The sequence below is a fragment of the Pan troglodytes genome, chromosome 2 (assembly GCF_028858775.2).
Source record: "Pan troglodytes isolate AG18354 chromosome 2, NHGRI_mPanTro3-v2.0_pri, whole genome shotgun sequence".
Taxonomy (NCBI): domain Eukaryota; kingdom Metazoa; phylum Chordata; class Mammalia; order Primates; family Hominidae; genus Pan; species Pan troglodytes.
In genome coordinates, this window is record NC_086015.1 from 180,314,427 (window position 1) to 180,334,890 (window position 20,464).

Consider the following 20,464-nt stretch of genomic DNA (forward strand, 5'->3'; position numbering starts at 1 on the left):
AATCACTACTATGTTGAAGAGATGTCTGCACTTCCGTGTTTATCACAGCACTATTCCCAATAGCCAAGATATGGAATCAATCTAAGTGTCCAGCAACAGATGAACCAGGGCCTGGCACAGTGGCTCATGTCAGCATCCCAGCACTTTGAGAGGCCAAGGCAGGTGGACGGCTTGAGTCCAGGAGTTTGAGTCCAGACTGGGCAACTCGGTGAAACCCCATCTCTAGAAAAATCAGCCAGGCGTGGTGGCATCTGCCTGTAGTCCCAGCTACTCAGGAGGCTATGGTGGGAGGATCACTTGAGCCCAGTAGGCGGAGGCTGCAGTGACCCAAGATCACGGCACTGTACTCCAGTCTGGGTGACAAGAGTAAGACCCTGTCTCAAAAAAAAAAAAAAAAAAAAAGAATAAAGAAAATGTAGTATATATACACAAATAGAATACTATTCCGCCATTAAAAAGGATAAAATTCTGCCATATATGACAACATGGATGACATCAGGTTAAGTGAACAAGCCAGGCACAGAAAGACAACTATCACATGATCTTACTCACTACAATATAAAAAAGTTGATCATATAAAAGTAAAGAGTAGAAAAAGTAGTAGAGGCAGGGGTAGTAAGGGGGGAAAAGCTGGATAAATGTTGGTCAAAGGATACATAATTACAGTTAGACAAAAAGAATAAACTTCAAGAGATCAATTATACAGCAATTTGACTAAAGTTAAAAATGGCATATTCTTGAAAAATGTAGAGTAGATGTTATGTGCTCTTACCACAAAATGGTAACTATGGGGTAATGCATTTATTAATTCACTAGATTCAACCATTCCTCTCTCTATATATATACATACATCATATATATACATACACATCATATATATACATCTCATATATATAATCATATATATATATACACACATCATATATATGGATACATATATATGATATATGATATATATATGATAGGGTCTTGCTTTGTTGCCCAGGCTAGAGTACAGCAGCGTTATCATAGCTCACTGCAGCCTTGACCTCCACCTCCCCAACCCCAAGTTCAAAAGATCCTCTTGACTCAGCCTCCCAAGTAGCTGCCCAGCAAGACCAGCTAATTTTTGACTTTTTGTAGAGACGGGCCCTCACACGGTTGTCCAGGCTAGTCTTGAACTCCTGGGCTCAAGAGATCCTCCTGCCTTGGCCTCCTAAAGTGCTGGGATTACGGCATGAGCCACCACACCCAGCCAATATATGTATTTCAAAAGATTTGTGTTGCACATGACAAAAACATAATGTTGTATGTCACTTTTTTAAAATTAAAAAGAAAAAAAAACTTTGGCCAGATACGGTAGCTCACACCTCTAATCCCAGTGGTTTGGGACGCTGAGATGGGAAGATCGCTTAAGCCCAGGAGTTCAAGACAAGTCTGGGCAACACAGCAAGACCCCATCTCTATAAAAAAATTTTTTTTTAATTAGCTGGGCAGGGTGGCATGCACTTGTAGTCCCAGCTACTTGGGAGGCTGAGGCAGGAGGACCCCTTGAGCCCAGGAGTTTGAGGTTGCAGTGAGCCATGATGACAGCTCTACACTCCAGCTTGGGCAACAGAGTAAGACCTTGTCACTTTGGGGGAAAAAATAATAATAATAATAATGATGATTTTTAATTAAAGTATCACTGTATGGAGGAGTGAGGCGGTCTATATCCATATTGTCTTACTGCCACAGTGCCACGGGCAGGATGGACTCCATACAGTAAGGATCTTGGGCCCCCACCAGAGTACAGTGTAATGCCATCAACCAATAAGTACACTTTTTAACCATCTACCTGACCCAGCTTCCAATTATTTTTGACCTATAGTATTTCATACAACTAACTACTTCCTGCAATACTATATGGATATAACTGTTAAAAAAACTGATGATACTTTTAAAAATCAGGAACTTCACCTGATGGAGTCAGGTCAAATTTACTTAATAACATAATCAGTATTTATAAGAGAGACTGAAATTTTAAAATACATCATTTTTCTCCTTTTGGAAGTTTACCAAAAAGTCTTGGAAGGCACAAAAACACTAGTCATCATCGTAGTCATATAGTGCTGCTTACTGCTATTCACTACCCAACCCAAAAGCCTGAGAGTCACACCCCTTTGCTCTGCCTCCTTTGTCCACCACAACTGCAAAATTTGGTCAATTCTTCCCCAAATCTCTCTATGCTGCCTACTGACCCCCCTTCAATCACACTATCCGTACGCCTCATTCCATTCTTTCCCTGCAACTTTGAGGTCTACAGCCCAAATTGTTTTTAATGCATCCCAAAATTTATAATTGAACATCATTGGATATCTAAAATTTAAGCTTTTGATTTTTTTAGTTTTGAAGCAAGAGGTAGTAATGGGTTTCTTTGTTGAGGCACTGCTTAATTAACTATTCATTTAACAACTCTTCAGATGCCTTCAGCCTCCTTGCTAACATAATTCTGATTTTCTTCAAAGCAGCAACAGGCCCAGATAAATACTTGCTTTCCTAACCTTTCTTGCAGCCAGAGGCAGCCATATTGATCAGTTCTGGCTGGTAAGACCTCAGAAGTCCGCTAGGGAAGGGATGAGGAGGCCAGGGGAAGCTTTTGCTTTAATGAAAATAAAGAACAGATGCAGCACTTCTTCCTGCTTAAATATGATGCCTCCTGCAGCAGTAGCCATTTTTTCAACCCAGGCAATAAACCTGATGGAATTCATCACACTAAGGGCAATGGAATTTTGAAAAACAGTACCTTCCTGTCTCACAATTTGTTTAAAATGGTATTCTACTTACTTGAAACCAACTAGACATCATCATTCTCCCCCCAACCCATGTCACACAATGCATTTCAAATTTTCTATGTATAAATTTAATTCCTCTCCCACCCCAAACTTGTTCCTCTTCTCGTATTTCCTACCTTGGTGGATGGCGCCATTTTCACCCAACTTGTCACCCAAACTAGAGATATGGCTCCTTCTCCTCCCTCATTTCCTGTAACTAAGCACTAAGCACCATGACCTTCTATTTCTAGGATGCAACTTGACATGTGTATGTTTTTAGTTTCCCAAACTCCTCTTACATTAGCAGACTTTGGAAATGCTGTATCCTCTGGCTAAATTTTAGATCACTCACATCCTACTAACCATTGTGGATATCCATTTTACATGCCTGTCTCCCTTCACTAGAAGGTATGTATCTTGAAAGATGCCTTATCCAGCTTTGTAACTTGAATGCCCAGAACAATGACTGGAGAACATATGGGATAGAATAAGAACTACAATAATACTGTTACTCTACCTTCCACTGAGAATCAAACAACAAGCTGGTTATTTAACCTCTCTAAACCTCAGTTTTCTCATCAGTAAAACAAGACTGTAATGGTATCTTCTCTCAGAGGAAAGTTATGTTAACTAAATGAGATAATGCATTATCAAGCACGTAATAGTACCTGGGAAATAAAAAGCACTTAATAAATGGTAGCTGTTGCTATTTTTCCTAGATTTTCTATGTGATGGGAAACACTGAACTGTCCTTTACCAGAAGTACAAGATTTGCTGAAATAAACTGTCAAACCACCCAGTCTGAAAGTCCAGAATGCTTTATTTTGTGTGCTTATGAACATTATGCAGTTTATCTTATAAAAACAACATGACCTGGTTTCTAAACACACTGCTACTGGCATTCTGAAAATGGGGTAACGATTCTAGAATAAATACTGAATATAAAAGAGAAGGGAGAAAAAAGAATTTGCAGGAGTGGGTCAAGATTATGGCTTTGAAGAAATGATGCCCATTTTTAACTAACATCACAACCAATAATCTATAGTGGGTACTGGATTAATCAAATCTCCACTATTTAAACAAACATCAGTCTAGTATTATTATTCCTGTTCCCTGTCTTCCAAATAGTAGCTGCGAAGCAATGAAACTATTGCCTAGAATAGCAACACTGAATTCCTGGGAAAGATATTTTCAGCAACAGCAAATAATGGGTAAATTTAATAAGGCTTCCATTAAGCCTGCTCCATAATTACACAGTATTTTAAAATAGTACCTTTATTTTGGTATTGAAAGTCATGCAGATTGCTGAATTATCTGCATAGTCTAAAATTTCCCTTTTAGATATGACATCAAAATAAAGTTAAAACAGTCATAGAAAATACCAGTTTCCCATTCAGCGTAGTTCCTTACAGGCAGTATAAGCTCTCGGGTCTCCCAGATTGTTTGCTACACAGGGAAATCTAATGTGCTCTATAAATTCTATTAATATGCATCTTTTCTAGTGCAGTAATGAAAATGTTAACACTTTGATTCAGTCTTGACTTCAAATTCCACTAGTACAGTGACTAATCTTCTAATTTGAAAGAATTCAACAAATCTTACTTAGAGCTTTAATAAACTCTACTTCTATGCCACTGATTGGGAGAAATATAAAGTAAAACTGGCTGTTTCTTTCCAAGGGCAAAGAAGCAGTATTAAAGAGCAGAATGGGTTCAATGGGAAGGAAAAAAGGTGAATGTCAACCAATAATCACTGAACATTCTGACCCCCTCAATTTGCTATTTTTATACTATCCAAGGTAGTAAGAAATCAGAAACCAGGAGTCTATCATAGGTAGTAAGAAATCAGAAACCAGGAATCTAGGGCCAATGGCCATTTATAAATCTTTTATAGGTAGTATATGAATTGTGACTTTCTTTCTTTACCTCACTTACCATTTTATCCACTCTTCTCAGCCAGAAACTCAGGACATATTAGTAGAAAGCTCAAGCAATGACTACCCACATTCTAAGAAACTAGTTCTATTCCATGCGAATATAGAAGTTCCAGATCCCAGAGTCTGTTTATTTCAAAATCACTCAATCTTTTCAAAGTCTCTAAAGTGTTCTTGAACATTCATTCATTCACTCATTTAAGAGCCTATTTAAGGACAAACACTGTGAACAAACAACTATACGTCTTTCATGCCCTCATCGCTGAGCAGCTTTAACATTGAGCCTAATGACTCAAAATGACCTAATGAGGCCCTTTTCTCATCAAAGCTAAAAGTGTGACCACGGTATTTTTATCCAAAGGCATGACTAGATTCCTGAAAACTTAAAATGCAGCTTCTTATACTCACCCTTTCACTGATCAAAACAAAGCCCACAACGGAAGGAAGAAGAAAGGAAATAAAAAGAAAGACATTAGGAAGACTTTAAAGAGAATCCATTTGTGAATTCCCTTCTTTATGAGGCTTAGTTGCATGTAATGCTGTCAAATATCATAGTTCTTCATTCATTTAATAACTAGTTACTGAATGTGTACTATTTGCCATGCTTCATTTCAGATGCTAAGAACAACAGTCAAGAAACCACCCTGAAGTTTGTATTTTAATGGGGGAGTAGAGACAAAATGAATACATTATAATATATGGCAAGTGTCGTATTTTTTCAATTTCTCAAACTGAACTTTTATAAAATCAAGAGATACTTACGATTTAGCATTGCAACCATTCAGGCATATTGCCTGCAAACCAGACAGCAACTCCACATAATAACTCAAGAAAAATGGGACCTATAGGAAGTATAAGCTCATAAAAACAAAGAAAAACCTGGATAATCAGGGTTTTTTTGTTTTTTGTTTTTGAGACGGAGTTTCACTCTTGTACCCCAGGCTGGAGTGCAGTGGCATGATCTCGGTTCACTGTAACCTCCGCCTCCTACGTTCAAGCACTTCTGCCTCAGCATCACGGGTAGCTGGGATTACAGGCACCTGCCACCACACCCAGCTACTATTTGTATTTTTAGTAAAGATGGGGTTTCACCATGTTGGCCGGGCTGGTCTCCAACTCCTGACCTCAGGTGATCCACCCACCTCAGCCTCCCAAAGTGCTGGGATTACAGGCGTGAGCCACCGCACCTGGCTGATAATCAGGTTTTAAAAGAAAAGAAACCACAGCAGTTCCACGAGTGAAGAATATTTACACCCTACCCAATTTGATCCTGGAACCTTTTCCACAACTTGTCATAAAATATGGTCCCATCTCTTTTATTTTTCCAATCGATGGCTGGATTCCTATATAATTAGGGCTTCTTTTGATTTTGTTTAGATAAGTAAATAGACATGAATGGTTAGGGGAAGGGGTGTTTTGAATCCTGAGGCAGAGAAACCTACATAGAATGGTTATTCATATACTGTCTTTGTTTCTTAACTGTCCCACAACAGAAATTGCTGAAATTTGCTGAATAAACAGTGACCATTCACTAAATTGTGATACACTGCTGGTCCAGATCCCAGTCTAGGCAACAACACCAATTACCAATTTTGCAGATTATTTTAGATCATACTTCTGTGACCATTTAATGTTCCTCCATGATCAACTGGTATACTTGCGTGGCTAGAAGCTCCAGAATCAACCACACGACACGAAGAAACATTCCAAAGAATCCTTGGCCCTGTGTATTGAATTAGTGCTCTATACCAACCTCACCCATTTTCTACATGGTCATTTTATTGTAATGCAACCACTGCCCTTGGTATTAGTTACTTCAAATTTCAGGGAGAAAGAGTTGGGATATCCTCCTTTTTGCTAACAGAAAGCCCTTGGGGACTCGCTCATCTAAAAATACTGTGTAAGGTGAATCTAGTTATACTCCAGCAGGTGTCTCACCAACCTTTATTTAAATAAGAGGGCCATTTTCCAACTGCATCATCTCTAAACAGCAAACATAACTATATAGAGCCTATCTGGAGCACAGAATTGATAACCTTAACTTCTCATTACTTTCCAGCATGCACTCCTCCCTGTGATAGTATAGGTCTTTACCTCCAGTTATGCCTTCTTTAATTCGGCATTCTTGTTCTAATGGCTTTCCCTTTTCCTCTTCTCCTATCTAGAGGCTGTCTACCTTTCAAGATGCAGATGACCTCCTTCCTGATGAAAGCTTTCTCTTACTACTCTGTCTTACCAGGATGTTTCTAAAGAATGCTGATAACATACCAGTCATTTTATAGTGTTAGAGAACAAGGTCTAGACAGGTTAAATAACTTACCCCAAATCATACAACCAGCTAATGGCAAAGGCTGGACTACAACCCAGACCTTCAAACTCTAATTCCCGAGAGTCTTCTAACTTCCTCACTCTAACATTATTTCCCACACTAATCTGACTACATTCCCTTACACTTAAGATTTTCCAGTGGATACTCCACACCTAGATATTTTATCCAAAGTCAATCCATCCTTAAAATCAAAGGTCACGTGCAATCTTTTCCACTCAAACTTTCTTTTCGCAGCTTTAACTCACTGATTTTCCTCTTTCCCAAATTTACTTTTTTTATTTTTAGACTAGTCGAGTGCAATAGTGAAAAGGGGGGGAACAGAATAGAACAAGTTCGATCTGTTACTGACTACATAATCAATTGAGTTAACTCACTACCTTCAGACCAGCTCAAATTTACAGTATTTTAATCACTATCACATAGTGTAGCATCTTTGTACTTCATGTTGTCTCATTTACTCCTAACAACTTGAAAAGACAGGAATTTATTGGTCATATTTTATACATGGCCCTAAAATGTTAACCAATTTGCTTAAATTTATACAATTATTATACAGCTACTCAAAAGAGCTGAGATTTAAAGCTGTGTCACTAATCCAAAGTCTACATTCTTTAAATACTGCATACTACAATTCCTTTCTAAGAGCCAGGACTCAGGACTCCTGATTCTTGGTCCAGAATTAGTTCCATTATAACCTACGGCTTGTCATAGAATTCTAACATTTTCATTCCTATAAAATCACAGTTAAACATAATCCAAATCTTGTCCTCAGGAAACAAACATAAGCTGAGGAATGTTCTTTAAAACTATCGATGTCATAAAAGACAAAGAATGGCTGAGGAACTATGCCAGATTAAAGTCTCAAGAAATGTGACAACTAAATTCAACATATGCAGATAACTGTTGAAGCTAACCAACAGGATAAGGTAATTCATTATTATTTTATTATTTTCAAATTTGTCATAATAAAAGTTTAAAAATAAAGTCCATTGAGAAATCTTGCTGGATGTCCATCTTTTTCTTCCCTTCCATAGCCTATCCATAGCCTATCTCCTCTAGAAATAAGTCCCAATTTGACTTCACACGCATCTTTCTTTCAAACATTAGCCTCCCTTCCAAACAATGTGCAATTTTTTTAGCCAGACTAAATTCATGCAGATTATAAATTACATGCATTAACGTTCTCTTTAAATACTAAACTCCCTGAGGGAAAAGGTCTTATCTGGTAATTAACATAAATTTTGTAGTCTAAAAGGATTAAGTAACATCTTTCATCATTGGCTCTGAGCTCCGCCTCTTTTTGGCACATGGGAAATGAAACTCACAATCCCATCGAGGCTGTTCCTTGTGAGGTTTACAGAAGGCGAGGCTGTTCCTTGTGAGGTTTACAGAAGGCAAGCCTGTTTCCATTAAGGCTACCTTCATGTCTGACGCGTTTAGATACTCCAAGTGGTTTAGAATGTTCTTAGCTAAAGATTAAAAAAAAAAAAATCCATGAAACTTCCAACTAATAAAAAGAGCCATTAATTACTGGAAACCTAGAATTACTAGAAGTCCTAGAGAGAATGGGATTGAAAGAATCACAATGCAAGAACAACCCTCATCCCAATCCTACAAATAAATACATTTAGGATGATCCCAGCATTCCAATTAACTGATGTGAAGGTGAAACCATGAAGTGTTGAAATCTAAAGTATTAATAAGCAACGTTTTATTCTATTAATTAAAAGTACATTAATCAATAATTTCTACAATGTTGATTAATTCACCAAAATGCTGCTTCTGAGCATTACTGTCAAATTTACTTATTACTTAAGACTGTGTTTACTAAATGGAATACATTCTGTTAGGTACTATAGAGTACCTAACAATTAAAATATTCCCTTCTCCTGTAATACATAACTTATATAAGACAGATTAAAAAAAAAAACACTGTAAGCCTGTGTCAAAGCATCTAGGAATTCAGTTAAGAATGTCACGCCGGATTGGGGTCATAGAAGAGGTGATGTAATAGAACTAAGAGAAGAGCATCAAGAAGTTCAGCATGTACCCTGAAAATTGCAAAGTAATGACCGAAATCCCTTAACATTATCATGAGATCTGCCTCTAACACAGATGTCAAATTTTACTCTATACCTCTTGTGCACTTGAAGAAAGATATCTGACCTAAAATACTGCAAGTCCACCAACAACTGAAGCCACATTGTTGGAAATTCAGTTTTACTGGGCTAGCTTTCATAATGCTATTAAAGTCGAGTGTGAGGAAAAGCAGAGTTCTTGGATCAATGGCTTCTAGCAGATAGGGCTAAATAAGGCAGTTTGCAAAGAGCAACAGGTTCTTTAATAAACAGTGGAGATAGCTGCAAATCAAAGCACAGAAGATCACATAAGTGCAGAAAAGACTCGTGATTAAATATTAGTCGTTTCAGGCTCATCCACAAATACCAAACAATGAGCATCAACAGTATCTTTATCTTCCAACTCCAACAGTGTTTTAATAATGTGGCTTATTACAGTTGAATGTGGAGGTACTTTTTAGCACAATGAATCCCTCTCTAAATTCAAGTAATAGAACTGTTAAACATTATGAAAAAAGTCAGCCACAGAAAACCAAACATCATGAGCAATATTCTCCCCACATTTTGTCTTGTGTCGCACACATGTGTCTTGTATCTTTTAATTGAGAGGAGGGGAAATAGAAGTCTTTTGCTAACTCCTATAAGAAATCTGCAGAGAAACCTGTGAACAGCAGCAATCTTTAAGTGGTCCATTCAAAAACAGACAAAAAGAAAATCTTGATTAGTATATTGTAATAGTTTTTTTAAAAATGTACAGTAACTTCAAGAGAGAACTCATATCATACTAAAAACAGTATTTACCTTCCTAATCATAAAGTACATACATTAACAAAAGTTTAAAATTCAAGCCTTAAAAAGTTATATAACATCTTCACATTAATTGATTTACATCACTCATTGAGCATACCTACACCAACATCACTGATAAGAAGCTTTCATTTGGAGCCAATTATTTCCAACCAAGGAGATTCAGACTATGCTCAAATCTTTAACAGAGAAAACCCCTACAATTGGGCAAACAAGATAAATATTTTAAACATGGAAGAGGCTAAGCTCAAAAAGGTTTTCCTATTTAAAAGATTATTCCAAAAATCTCACTTCAAAGAAAAAAGATACCTAATTTTCTCATGCTTCCAATTCTGCTTTGATTAATATTTTACTTTGAAGTTTCAGAGCATTATAGCTAAAAGATTCTCAAAATATTCTGACTGAAAACCAGGTGACTGAATTCATTCATTTGCCTCAATCAGATTATATAATCAGATTTTTCCAAACCTTAAAACATATGATTCAAACATACCCATCAAAAAGTACAAATACGCACTAGTACGTTTTCTCCTGAGTACATTTTGAACAATCTACTCTTCAAGTGGATCATTTACAAAATAAGAACATAATTCCCTGAATCAGTAAATTTTATTTTCATGAAAGGATGACAAAGAAATTCCATTTACACTATCACAATTTACATTTTCCTACAATTCATGCAGCTTTCTTCAATTCACAATCTACAAACCACAACAATGCATAAATTTGATGTTAGAGGATACTTTAATGTTTAGTTCTCATCTCAACAGTCACTGTTGCTAGTGTCTCTCATTCTCACTCTTCACTGTGTTACTTAAAGAACAAAGAACTAAAGAAGCCAAAAAGAACTAGATCAAGCGATGAGACCAATTTTCAGGGTAAGGCATAATAACATTAGCTAATCAAAAACTGGAGTATTTCTATCATTTAATCCTGCAAGACAATAACCTCCTGTTTTCCCTCACTTTCCTTCCAATAACTTGACAGAAGTCTGGGGAAGGATGGATCCCAAGCAGAAAACCTTCACAAATGTGAAAGAAAATGGAAATCCTAGCATAGTCACATGACTAACTAGAAATTCCAGAACTCTGCCAACAACCTTTGTTTTCAATGCAGAAATCATTTCTGTACTTTTAATGACCCATCATTCAACCTCACTTGAGCTCCTCCAATAATTGGCACTACTTTCCCAAGTTATTAGACAGTTCTATTAGTAATTATTTGAAAAATCATTCTTCTCTATGATTCAAATATGTCTAACTATAACTATTTCTTACGTGCTATAGGGCTAAATAAACAAACTCCTCAGCTTTAAACGAAAATCTTTAGCTACTGGAAGGCCTTTCTCCCATTCTCTCATTCTCATTTAAAAAATGTGGGACCTATCAATTTCAAAAACCTATTCCAGTTTCTCCTTAAAGACTCCTAAAAGGGAACACAGTGCTTAACTCACGGCATCTTTTTCTTCAATACTTAATAAATTTATTCTCTTAATTGACAATGCAATGAGAACAGTAAAACTCAAAATCTCAACTGCTAGTAAGATCTAGAAAGTCTAGATAAAAATTCATAAAAATCTGTCACTGTAACTGAGGCTGACAAATGGTATTACGACAACTGAACAGCTAAATGCAAAAGAAATGAATTTAGAACCCTACTTCACACCATATAAAAAATTATCACAAACTGGGTTATAGAACTAAGAGCTAAAACTCTGAAACACTTAGAAGAAAACATACAGGTCAATCTTTATGACCTTGGATTAGGCAATGGTTTTATAGATATGCCACCAAGAGTACAAGAAACAAAAGAAAAAAACAATAAACTGAGATCATAGAAATGTAAAACATTTTCATTTCAAAAGACACCATCAAGAAAGTGAAAACCCACAGAACAGGACAAAAGTTTTGTAAATCATATCACAGATATGAATCATACCATTTGCATCCAGAATATATGAAGAAATACTACAACTCAATAAAAGACAAGCCAATTTTGAAATCTGAACAGATACCCCAAAGAGTAAAATACAAACGGCCAATAAGCATATGAAAATACGCTCAACATCACCAGCTATCAGGAGAAATGCAGAACAAAATCACAATGAGGTACTACTTCACACCCATTAGGATGGCAATCAACAAAAAAACAGTGATAAGGGTTGACAAGGATATGAGAAAGATGAGAAACTGAAACCCTCATTCACTGCTGGTGGAAATGCAAAATGCTGCAGTCCTTTGGAAAATAGTCTGGCCTTTCCTCAATTATTAGCATTTAATTAGAAATAATGAATTAACAGGATTTTAAAAAACATTTAGTATAAAACTGACAAGTGTCTTTTTTATTTCACAAGAATGAAAAATATACATCAGGACATGTTTTCATATATGAATATATATATAACCAATGACTACAATAACTCATTTTTAAATTCTAGGAGGCAATAAAACAGCCAGTATACTTGACGTGCCACAGAGAAGTGCTGGCAATTTTCTTTATGATTCACTAAGACAATTAAAATAGCTCACTAATTTATTCAATTTCCAAGTTTTCAAATTTCCAAGTAAAAAAATTACCCTCCAAACTGACAAAGATTTTATACTTCAAATAGTAAGCTAAGGAATGACTTTTAATCAAATTATGGAATGGGCTATTAATCATTATTACCCAATACAGCTGATACAGATACCACATTTCTTTTGTTTTTAATTTTTTGGAGTACACAGTAGGTGTACATATTTATGAAGTACACAAGACATTTTGATACAGGCATGCAGTGCATAATAAAAAATATGAAACGCTTTGTAAAACTGTGTGTCATCCTTGTGCAGGGGACATGCTAATCTTTGTATCATTCCAATTTTAACATATGTGCTGCCAAAGTGAGCATCAGTTACCGCATTTTTAAAAAGGTAGTCATTAAGTAGAAGTGGCTCTGTCAAAATAAGACCTGTTAAAGCACAGGGTGCTGAATCCCACACCACTTTCTGACTCAACGGCTAGATATGGGATTCAGCCAAGAATCTGCATTTCCAACAAGTTAGCAGGAGATGTTGATGCTGCCAAGGATCACGCTTTGAGAACTACAATACTATGCTGAATCATCTAACACAACAATATTCTTTTTAAGACCAAAAAATGGTAATATTAATAATCCAATCATTTGTTAAACATCGGTTATGTAATAAAATTAAGATACATCAGAGAAGCTTTAAATCATCAGGACTTTCCCAGTGTTGTTTGCTCCAATTAGTACATCTTCTACTAATATGTCCATAAGATGCCTTTCAAGTCCTACATCCATGAAGCCTTCTGATTCCTCCAGCTAGAAATAACTGCTTATTCCTTTGAACCTAAGTCATCACTTGTAACACCCATAAAATACTGCCAACTTGTATTACTTGTTCAGCTATTCACATTCAAGACTTTCTCACCTACTAAACTAAGTTCCATGGTAGCCTACTAACAAGCATTTTCATATCCCTCAGAATTCTTGGCACTGGCTCTCCATAAATATTCAATAAATATGTCTTTAGTAAATAATTAAAATATATCCTTGATTTCATCCATTTTCAGCAAAAAAAAAAAAAAAAAAGGGCACAAGTCAAGCTTTTACAGAGAAATGTCCAAATCAAATCCTTTTCAAGTGACTGTACATAATGTATGGTTGTAATATTTAACCATATAAGTTTAGGCTTAAGGAGTAAGAGCATTAGAATGGCAGTTTTAGCAAAACCCAGTTTCAGCAAAAACAACATTCAGTTGGTGAACTAACCTACAGTTCTCTTCTCATAAAATGCGTTCAACAATACAAAAGTTTGATTGTTTTAAAGAGTAATCTGCCACAGATTATAATCAATGTGGAACCTGCTGCCCAAGTATAATTCTTTCCATAATGTATTATTACATTAAAAAACCCTTTGTGTTATGGTATGTATCTCAACATACTGCCACCTGACCTACATACAGAAGCTCAACTTGTATATCTAGTTCCCAAGTCCCTTGAGTCATTTCTTTTATGGTATCTCAACATCATATAAAACAGCACAGAACTGCAACATCTTAAAAGTGTTTAAAATTATCTGTAATTCTCAGTATCATTAAAAATTCTTCTACGACATAACTCCTTCTACTATCTTTTCATCTGTCTGCCCTTTACAGAGTGTGAAGAAAAAAAGAACACAGGGGACCTAATGTTATTTATCTCCAAAACCTAAAAACACAGTACCTGGTATAGCAGGTGCTCAAGAAACACTTTGGATTGTAATCATTGTTGTTACTTGCTATCTTGTATACTATTCTTCACACAGCTCATTAGACTACCAGTATCAACATCTGGCAATTTAGGGAAGACCTGAGATCCATAACAGCTGCAGAAACTCAAGTCCTAAGTACAAGAAAAGCATATCAAACATGCAGTTCTATTTAATCTTCAAAGGACCTGAAAGTTAGAAGAGACAACGAAGAATTCACTGTCTGAAACACTACTGAGTCACTTTAAGGAGTTTGGGAGGTTTTTTGTTTAAACATATACCGGCAGTTCACATTTTGGATGGTAGTGTGGGACTGTAAAAATCACCAAGATTTGAAACTGAACAAGGTGATCTTAATCAGTGTGAATTGTTCCATTACTTTAAAAATTTGGTCAAGATATTAAAAACATTTACTATCAGTTATCAACGTATAATCAAAACATTGTAAAACGGGCCGGGCGCAGTGGCTCACGCCTGTAATCCCAGCACTTTGGGAGTCCGAAGCAAGCAGATCACTTGAGGTCAGGAGTTCGAGACCAGCCTGGCCAACATGGTGAAACCCCCCCATCTCTACTAAAATGCAAAAATTAGCTGGGCGTGGTGGTGCACACCTATAGTCCTGGCTACTCGGGAGGCTGAGGCAGGAGAATCACCTAAACCCAGGAGGTGGAGGCTGCAGTAAGCCAAGATCACACCACTGCACTTCAGCCTGGGTGACAGAACAAGACTCCGTCTCAGGAAAAAAAGACAAAAAAAAATCATTCTTTTAGTACACTGTAATTTAAAACATTAGAACCGATGTGAACTGTTTTATTTCTTGGTAAATGGCTTATTGAGAACTTTGAATAGCAACTTTTGTTCTCATATAACTTATGACACAGAGAGCAAGCATCTTTTCTGCTTTTTTGGAGACAGGGTCTTTCTCTGTCATCCAGGCTGGAGTGCAATGACACAAACACAGTTCCCTGCAGCCTGGATCTCCCAAGCTCACGCGATCATCTCACCTCAGTCCCCCAAGTAGCTAGGACAACAGATGCATCCCACCACGCCTGGTTAATTTTTGTATTTTTAGTAGAGATGGGGTTTTGCCATGTTGCCCAGGCTGATTGAGAACTCCTGAGCTCAAGCAATCTGCCCCCGTCGTCCTCCGAAAGTGCTGGGATTACAGGCATGAGCCACCGTGCCCAGCCTGAGCCACCAAACTTGGCCACTTATGACACAGAGCAAGTATCTTTTCTATTTCTTGGGGAAATTTCTTGGGGCATTTTCACACAACTCTCTAAAGCTTCTAACATTTTATCCTTGAATTTTGAATGTCATGAAATATCTCTGATAGAGTTCCTTTATTGTGAAGTTTTTGGCCAGTGACACTTCCTATGAGGCCATCGTCTTTTTCATCACAGCCACTTTCCTCATTTATGTCCATAAATTCACCTTCACTAAGTTTCTCCAGCTGCATATGAAGATTCTCGCAACACTCTCCCCATCAGCTATTTCTTCTATAACTCCACTTACACATGATTCAAATTTCATGTTCAGCACGGTCATTTTTAGAGGTGGTTTTTGCACTTTAATCTTTGATGACATTAAAGTGTAATCTAAGGGCTATGGGATCCTCAAAAGACAGTAGGCCCACAGGAAAAAAACAAGTAATTGAGAAAAAAGGTAAATGGCCACAAAAAATTGTATTATACTTTTTTTAAAAATCCTTTATGGCAAGAACTATCACATGCAAAATCAAAAGCAGGACTAGATGAAGAAAACAATTACAACTCATATCTGAGACAATCAGCCTCCTTTACATGTAACAAGATCCAGAAGAAAATGATTCCCTACTCAAGGATACAGAATGTAAACAGCTTATAGAAAATAAAAATTTTAAAGCTTAAAACATTAAAAAGTGCTCAACCTCCTTGCAAGAGAAATGCAAATTAAGATTTCACTGAGAACTTCTGATACAATTTGGATGAATCTCAGTAAAATAAATCTCTCATAATGCTGAGAAAAACAAGCCATAAACAAGAGCACACACTGTATGTTTATATGAAACACAAGAATAATGAATAGATACTTTAAGTCAGGATAATGGTTACCTTTCCAGAGGCTGGGGATAGAGTAATGACTGGTATAGTGGTTACACAGGTTTGTCCAATTTGTGAACTTCACCATCTGTAGTCTGTACCTTTTAATGTATTCTGCATATCATAATGAAAAGCGTATCTTAAAAAAAAAGTACAAGATACCATTCTTTATCCACCAGTTTGGCAAAGATAAAAAGTTTTATAACACTCTATAGTGTTATAATACACACTGGTGGTAGAAGTATCAATAACTACAACCTCCATGGAGACAACCTGGCAGTGAAATTTAAAAATGCACATATCCAGCAGGGTGCAGTGGCTCACGCCTGTAATCCCAGCACTTTGGGAGGCCGAGGCGGGCAGATCACCTGAGGACAGGAGTTCAAGACCAGCCTGGCCAACACGCCAAACCCGTGTCTGTACTAAAAATACAACAATTAGCTGGGCGTAGTGGTGTGCACCTGTAGTCCAAGCTACTCAGGAGATGGAGGCCAGAGAATCGCTTGAACCCAGGAGGCGGAGGTTGCAGTGAGCCGAGATCACGCCACTGCACTCCAGCCTGGGCGACAGACTGAGACTCCATCTCAAAAAAAAAAAAGAAAAAGAATAAATAAATACAATAAAAATGCACATATCCTTTGACCGTGAAATTCTACTGTGGGGAACTTATTCATCAAAACGTTTGCACACATGCAAAATAACTTATATACAATGTTATCCATTGCTTCACTATAAAAAGAAACAACCAATTCTCCATCAACAGGGGCCTGGTAAAATTATAATAAAGTATTATTCAGTCAAAAACAACAACAACAACAAAAACAAAACAAGAAACTCTTCAGATACCGATTTGGGAATGATCACCAGGAAAGACAGTTAGGCAATAAAAGCAGTGCATATAATATTCCACAACGTTTTTGGGAAATACATTGGGAGACAGCATATTACGTACTTTTCTGTATATAGTAACATCATCTCTGGAAGGACACATAAAAAACTAATAATACCCATCACTCCAGAGAGGTGAACCAAGTGGCTAGGGGACAGATGTGGAAAGGTTTTTTGCTGTATACACTTTTGTACTTTTTAAATTTTGAACCATATAAAATGCTCAAGTGTTCAAAACAAGTTAACAAGTTAAAAACATAATTACCTGAAAGGGAGGCAAAAACAGACCTGTAAAGAGATTATCAAAGCCCAGACTAAAACAATTGTTAACTCCTCAGAAAAGGTCCATCTAGAAATGTTTTGAAAGAAAAGGCCACCATATTTGGGGTTTAGAGGTACTGTGAAATTGGTTAAATTACTGAGCCGGGCACAGAGGCTTGCACCTATAGTCCCAGCTGCCTGGGAGGCTGAGGTTAAGAGGATTGTTTGAGACAAGGGAGTTAGAGACCAGTCTGGGCAACATAGCAAGACCCTGTCTCTAAAATAAAAAATTTTAAAACGTACTGAGGCTTATCACGCAGTCAGTAGCACAATGGCAACAGAAACTAGGTTTCAGAGAATATATTGAGAACTTCTTCAGCAAATCAGGAATCCATGTCAAGCGTAGGAGACACTTCAAAGAGAACATACTGAATGCCTAACTCTTCAAAGACACATAGCAACACACACAAAAAAAGTCAAAAGCTATTTGCCTAATCATAAAGACCCTTAAGAGAGAGTCCAGGAAAAATAAAGAAATAGCAAGATGGGAAAGAGAATCACACTCACTTTTACACCCATTCCTTAACACTCACTGCCTCCTGAGCTCAACACTGCATAAAGTGCCTGGTCTTCCAAAGATACTTATTCCCACACCTAAAAGTTGAGAAAACAAAAAAAAACTAAATTAAAAAAACACATTGTCATTCTGAATATCCTTTTTTTTTTTTTTTGAGACAGAGTCTCACTCCGTTGCCCAGGCTGGAGTGCAGTGGCGTGATCTCGGCTCACTGCAAGCTCCGCTTCTCGGGTTCAAGTGATTCTCCCGCCTCAGCCTCCCAAATTACAGGCATGTACCACCATGCCCGGCTAATTTTTGTATTCTCAGTAGAGACAGGGTTTCACCATGTTGGCCAGGCTGGTCTTGAACTCCTGGCCTCGAGTGATCCACTCTCCTTGGTCTCCCAAAGTGCTGGGATCACAGGCGTAAGCCACCATACCCGGCCCTGAATATCCTTTGTCAAATCTTAAAACACATTAACGAAATCATCACATCTTCCAATAAAGACAAGATTCCTGCTCTACTGGCATTTACATTCTAGTGGAAGTTTAAAAAAAAAAAAAAAAAAAAACACAAAGCACTCTGATTGTTAACCCCAGAAGGCTGGAACTGTCCTGTGTACATTCCTGAAATAAGAGAGGTAATGGCATGGCACTGATACCTGGTCAAAGTACCAAACATACTGATTAATAATGTTGCTCTGAAACCATGAATCCCAAGAGCTATGGCCTGTCTGTACCGGCTTGTCAGCATTGTTTACTGTTGAGTGAGACTGATGGTTTGCACCTGGTTTTGGTGAGCCCCTTGAGGTTTCTGCCATTAAGGCTGGTTATGTAGCAAAAATATGCCTATGTGGCCAGCAGGAATATAAGCCCCACTGAGATTCCACTATGGGATCCCTGGTTCCAAGGTGTTCTCTGCGCACATCAGTGATCCTGATCCAAGAAAGAAAGATATCCATATGGCCCTACAGAAGGGGGACAATTGAACCTCACACTTAGCTCCTTCAGGTCCACTGATGGGAGGCACCCTTTGCTTGTGATGTGCAACCTAACTTGAAAGCACTTGCTTTAAGTATCGTTTTTCAGCAATAAACCACAGATTGATGAGCACTGTTACTTTGGATCATGTGACTTTTCTTTAGCAATCAAACCTTGTCCAACTGCCACTGTTAACAGAGATGGGGGGAAAGAAAGGTTAACAGATTGTAATAACAGTGGTTAAAAAAATAAAACCGAATGATACGATAGTGAAAAGTCATAGAGACAAAATGGGATTAGAGAACATGGCCAGGAAAGGAGATGGGGAACATGAAATGAGGTACAAATGACAAGAATCCAACAAAGTGACAACCAGGGATAGGCTCTAAGGAAAGAACAGGTTTGATTCCCACAGAAGTAAGGGTGGCTACAGAGTGGCAAGCAATAAACAAATGGCAGGAAATTAAATCAGAGGTAGGCAGGGGCAGATCACAGAGAGCCTTATGAATTCAGATTACCACCCAACAGCTTTCTTACTGTTCCTGATGCCTGTAACTGCTCACACCGCCCTTCACCCTCACCTCAACAATACATATACTACCCTCCAGAATGAATGCTCTGAGAGATAAATACAATCTTATAATTTCACTACTTAAAATAAATGAATCGGCCAGGTGCGGTGGCTCACGCCTGTAATCCCAGCACTTTCAGAGGCCAAGGCAGGAGGATTACCTGTCAGGAGTACCTGGCCAGCATGGCCAAACCCCGTCTCTACTAAAAATACAAAAAACTAGCCGGGCATGGTGGCGCACATCTGTAATCCCAGCTACTCAGGAGGCTGAGGCACAAGAATAGCTTGAACCTGGGAGGCAGAGGCTGCAGTGAGCTAAGATTGCGCCACTGTACTCCAGCCTGGGCAACAAGAGCAAAACTCTGTCTCAAAAAATAAAAAATAAATAAATAAAATAAATAAACGAATCCACAATCCTTGGATTGACATTATCTGTATTTACCACCCCCTGACAATATGGCATAGTTTCAAGATATACATCCTGAGCTTTCATTGCACATTGCATCAAAGTTCTGCTCACTTTTTACACCAGGTGTGTGCCCAATAAACACAATCTATACTAGGCATGATTAACAGTCATACATATCTTCTCTCTGGAGTTGGACTATAATAATACACTCATATGCAGACACACAGAAGTAACACTACATGTTATTCTACATAATAATATACGCATACATGCACAGAAGTAACACTCTATGCACTAGGTGTGGTGGCTCACACCTGTAATGCCAACACTTTGAGAGGCGGAGGCAGATGGATCATTTGAGGTCAGGAGTTCGAGACCAGCCTGGCCAACATGGTGAAACCCCATCTCTGCTAAAAATACAAAAATTAGCTGGGCATGGTGGCGCACACCTGTAAGTCCAGCCACTCGGGAGGGTGAAACAGAGGTTGCAGTGAGCCAAGATTGCGCCACTGCACACCAACCT

General features: G+C 37.7%; 1 protein-coding gene and 1 non-coding gene across 22 annotated transcripts in view; both read right to left on the reverse strand.

Moving 5' to 3' along the window:
* The window catches only part of TBL1XR1 (TBL1X/Y related 1), a 175,219-nt gene that overhangs the window by 93,758 nt on the left and 60,997 nt on the right, over positions 1-20,464 (reverse strand). For 7 of the 21 annotated variants that reach the window (XM_063807353.1, XM_063807342.1, XM_063807352.1 and 4 more), the window contains one exon: positions 17,990-18,076. The exons of the other annotated variants lie outside the window; for them this stretch is intronic. In XM_063807353.1, coding sequence (XP_063663423.1) covers positions 17,990-18,001 — 12 coding nt within the window. In that variant the 5' untranslated portion in view covers positions 18,002-18,076. The remainder of the gene's footprint in view (positions 1-17,989; positions 18,077-20,464) is intronic. 21 annotated transcript variants of the gene reach the window in all.
* Positions 12,726-12,829, reverse strand: LOC112208733 (U6 spliceosomal RNA). The gene has a single exon (XR_002943310.1). It is a non-coding gene; the product is annotated as a U6 spliceosomal RNA (small nuclear RNA).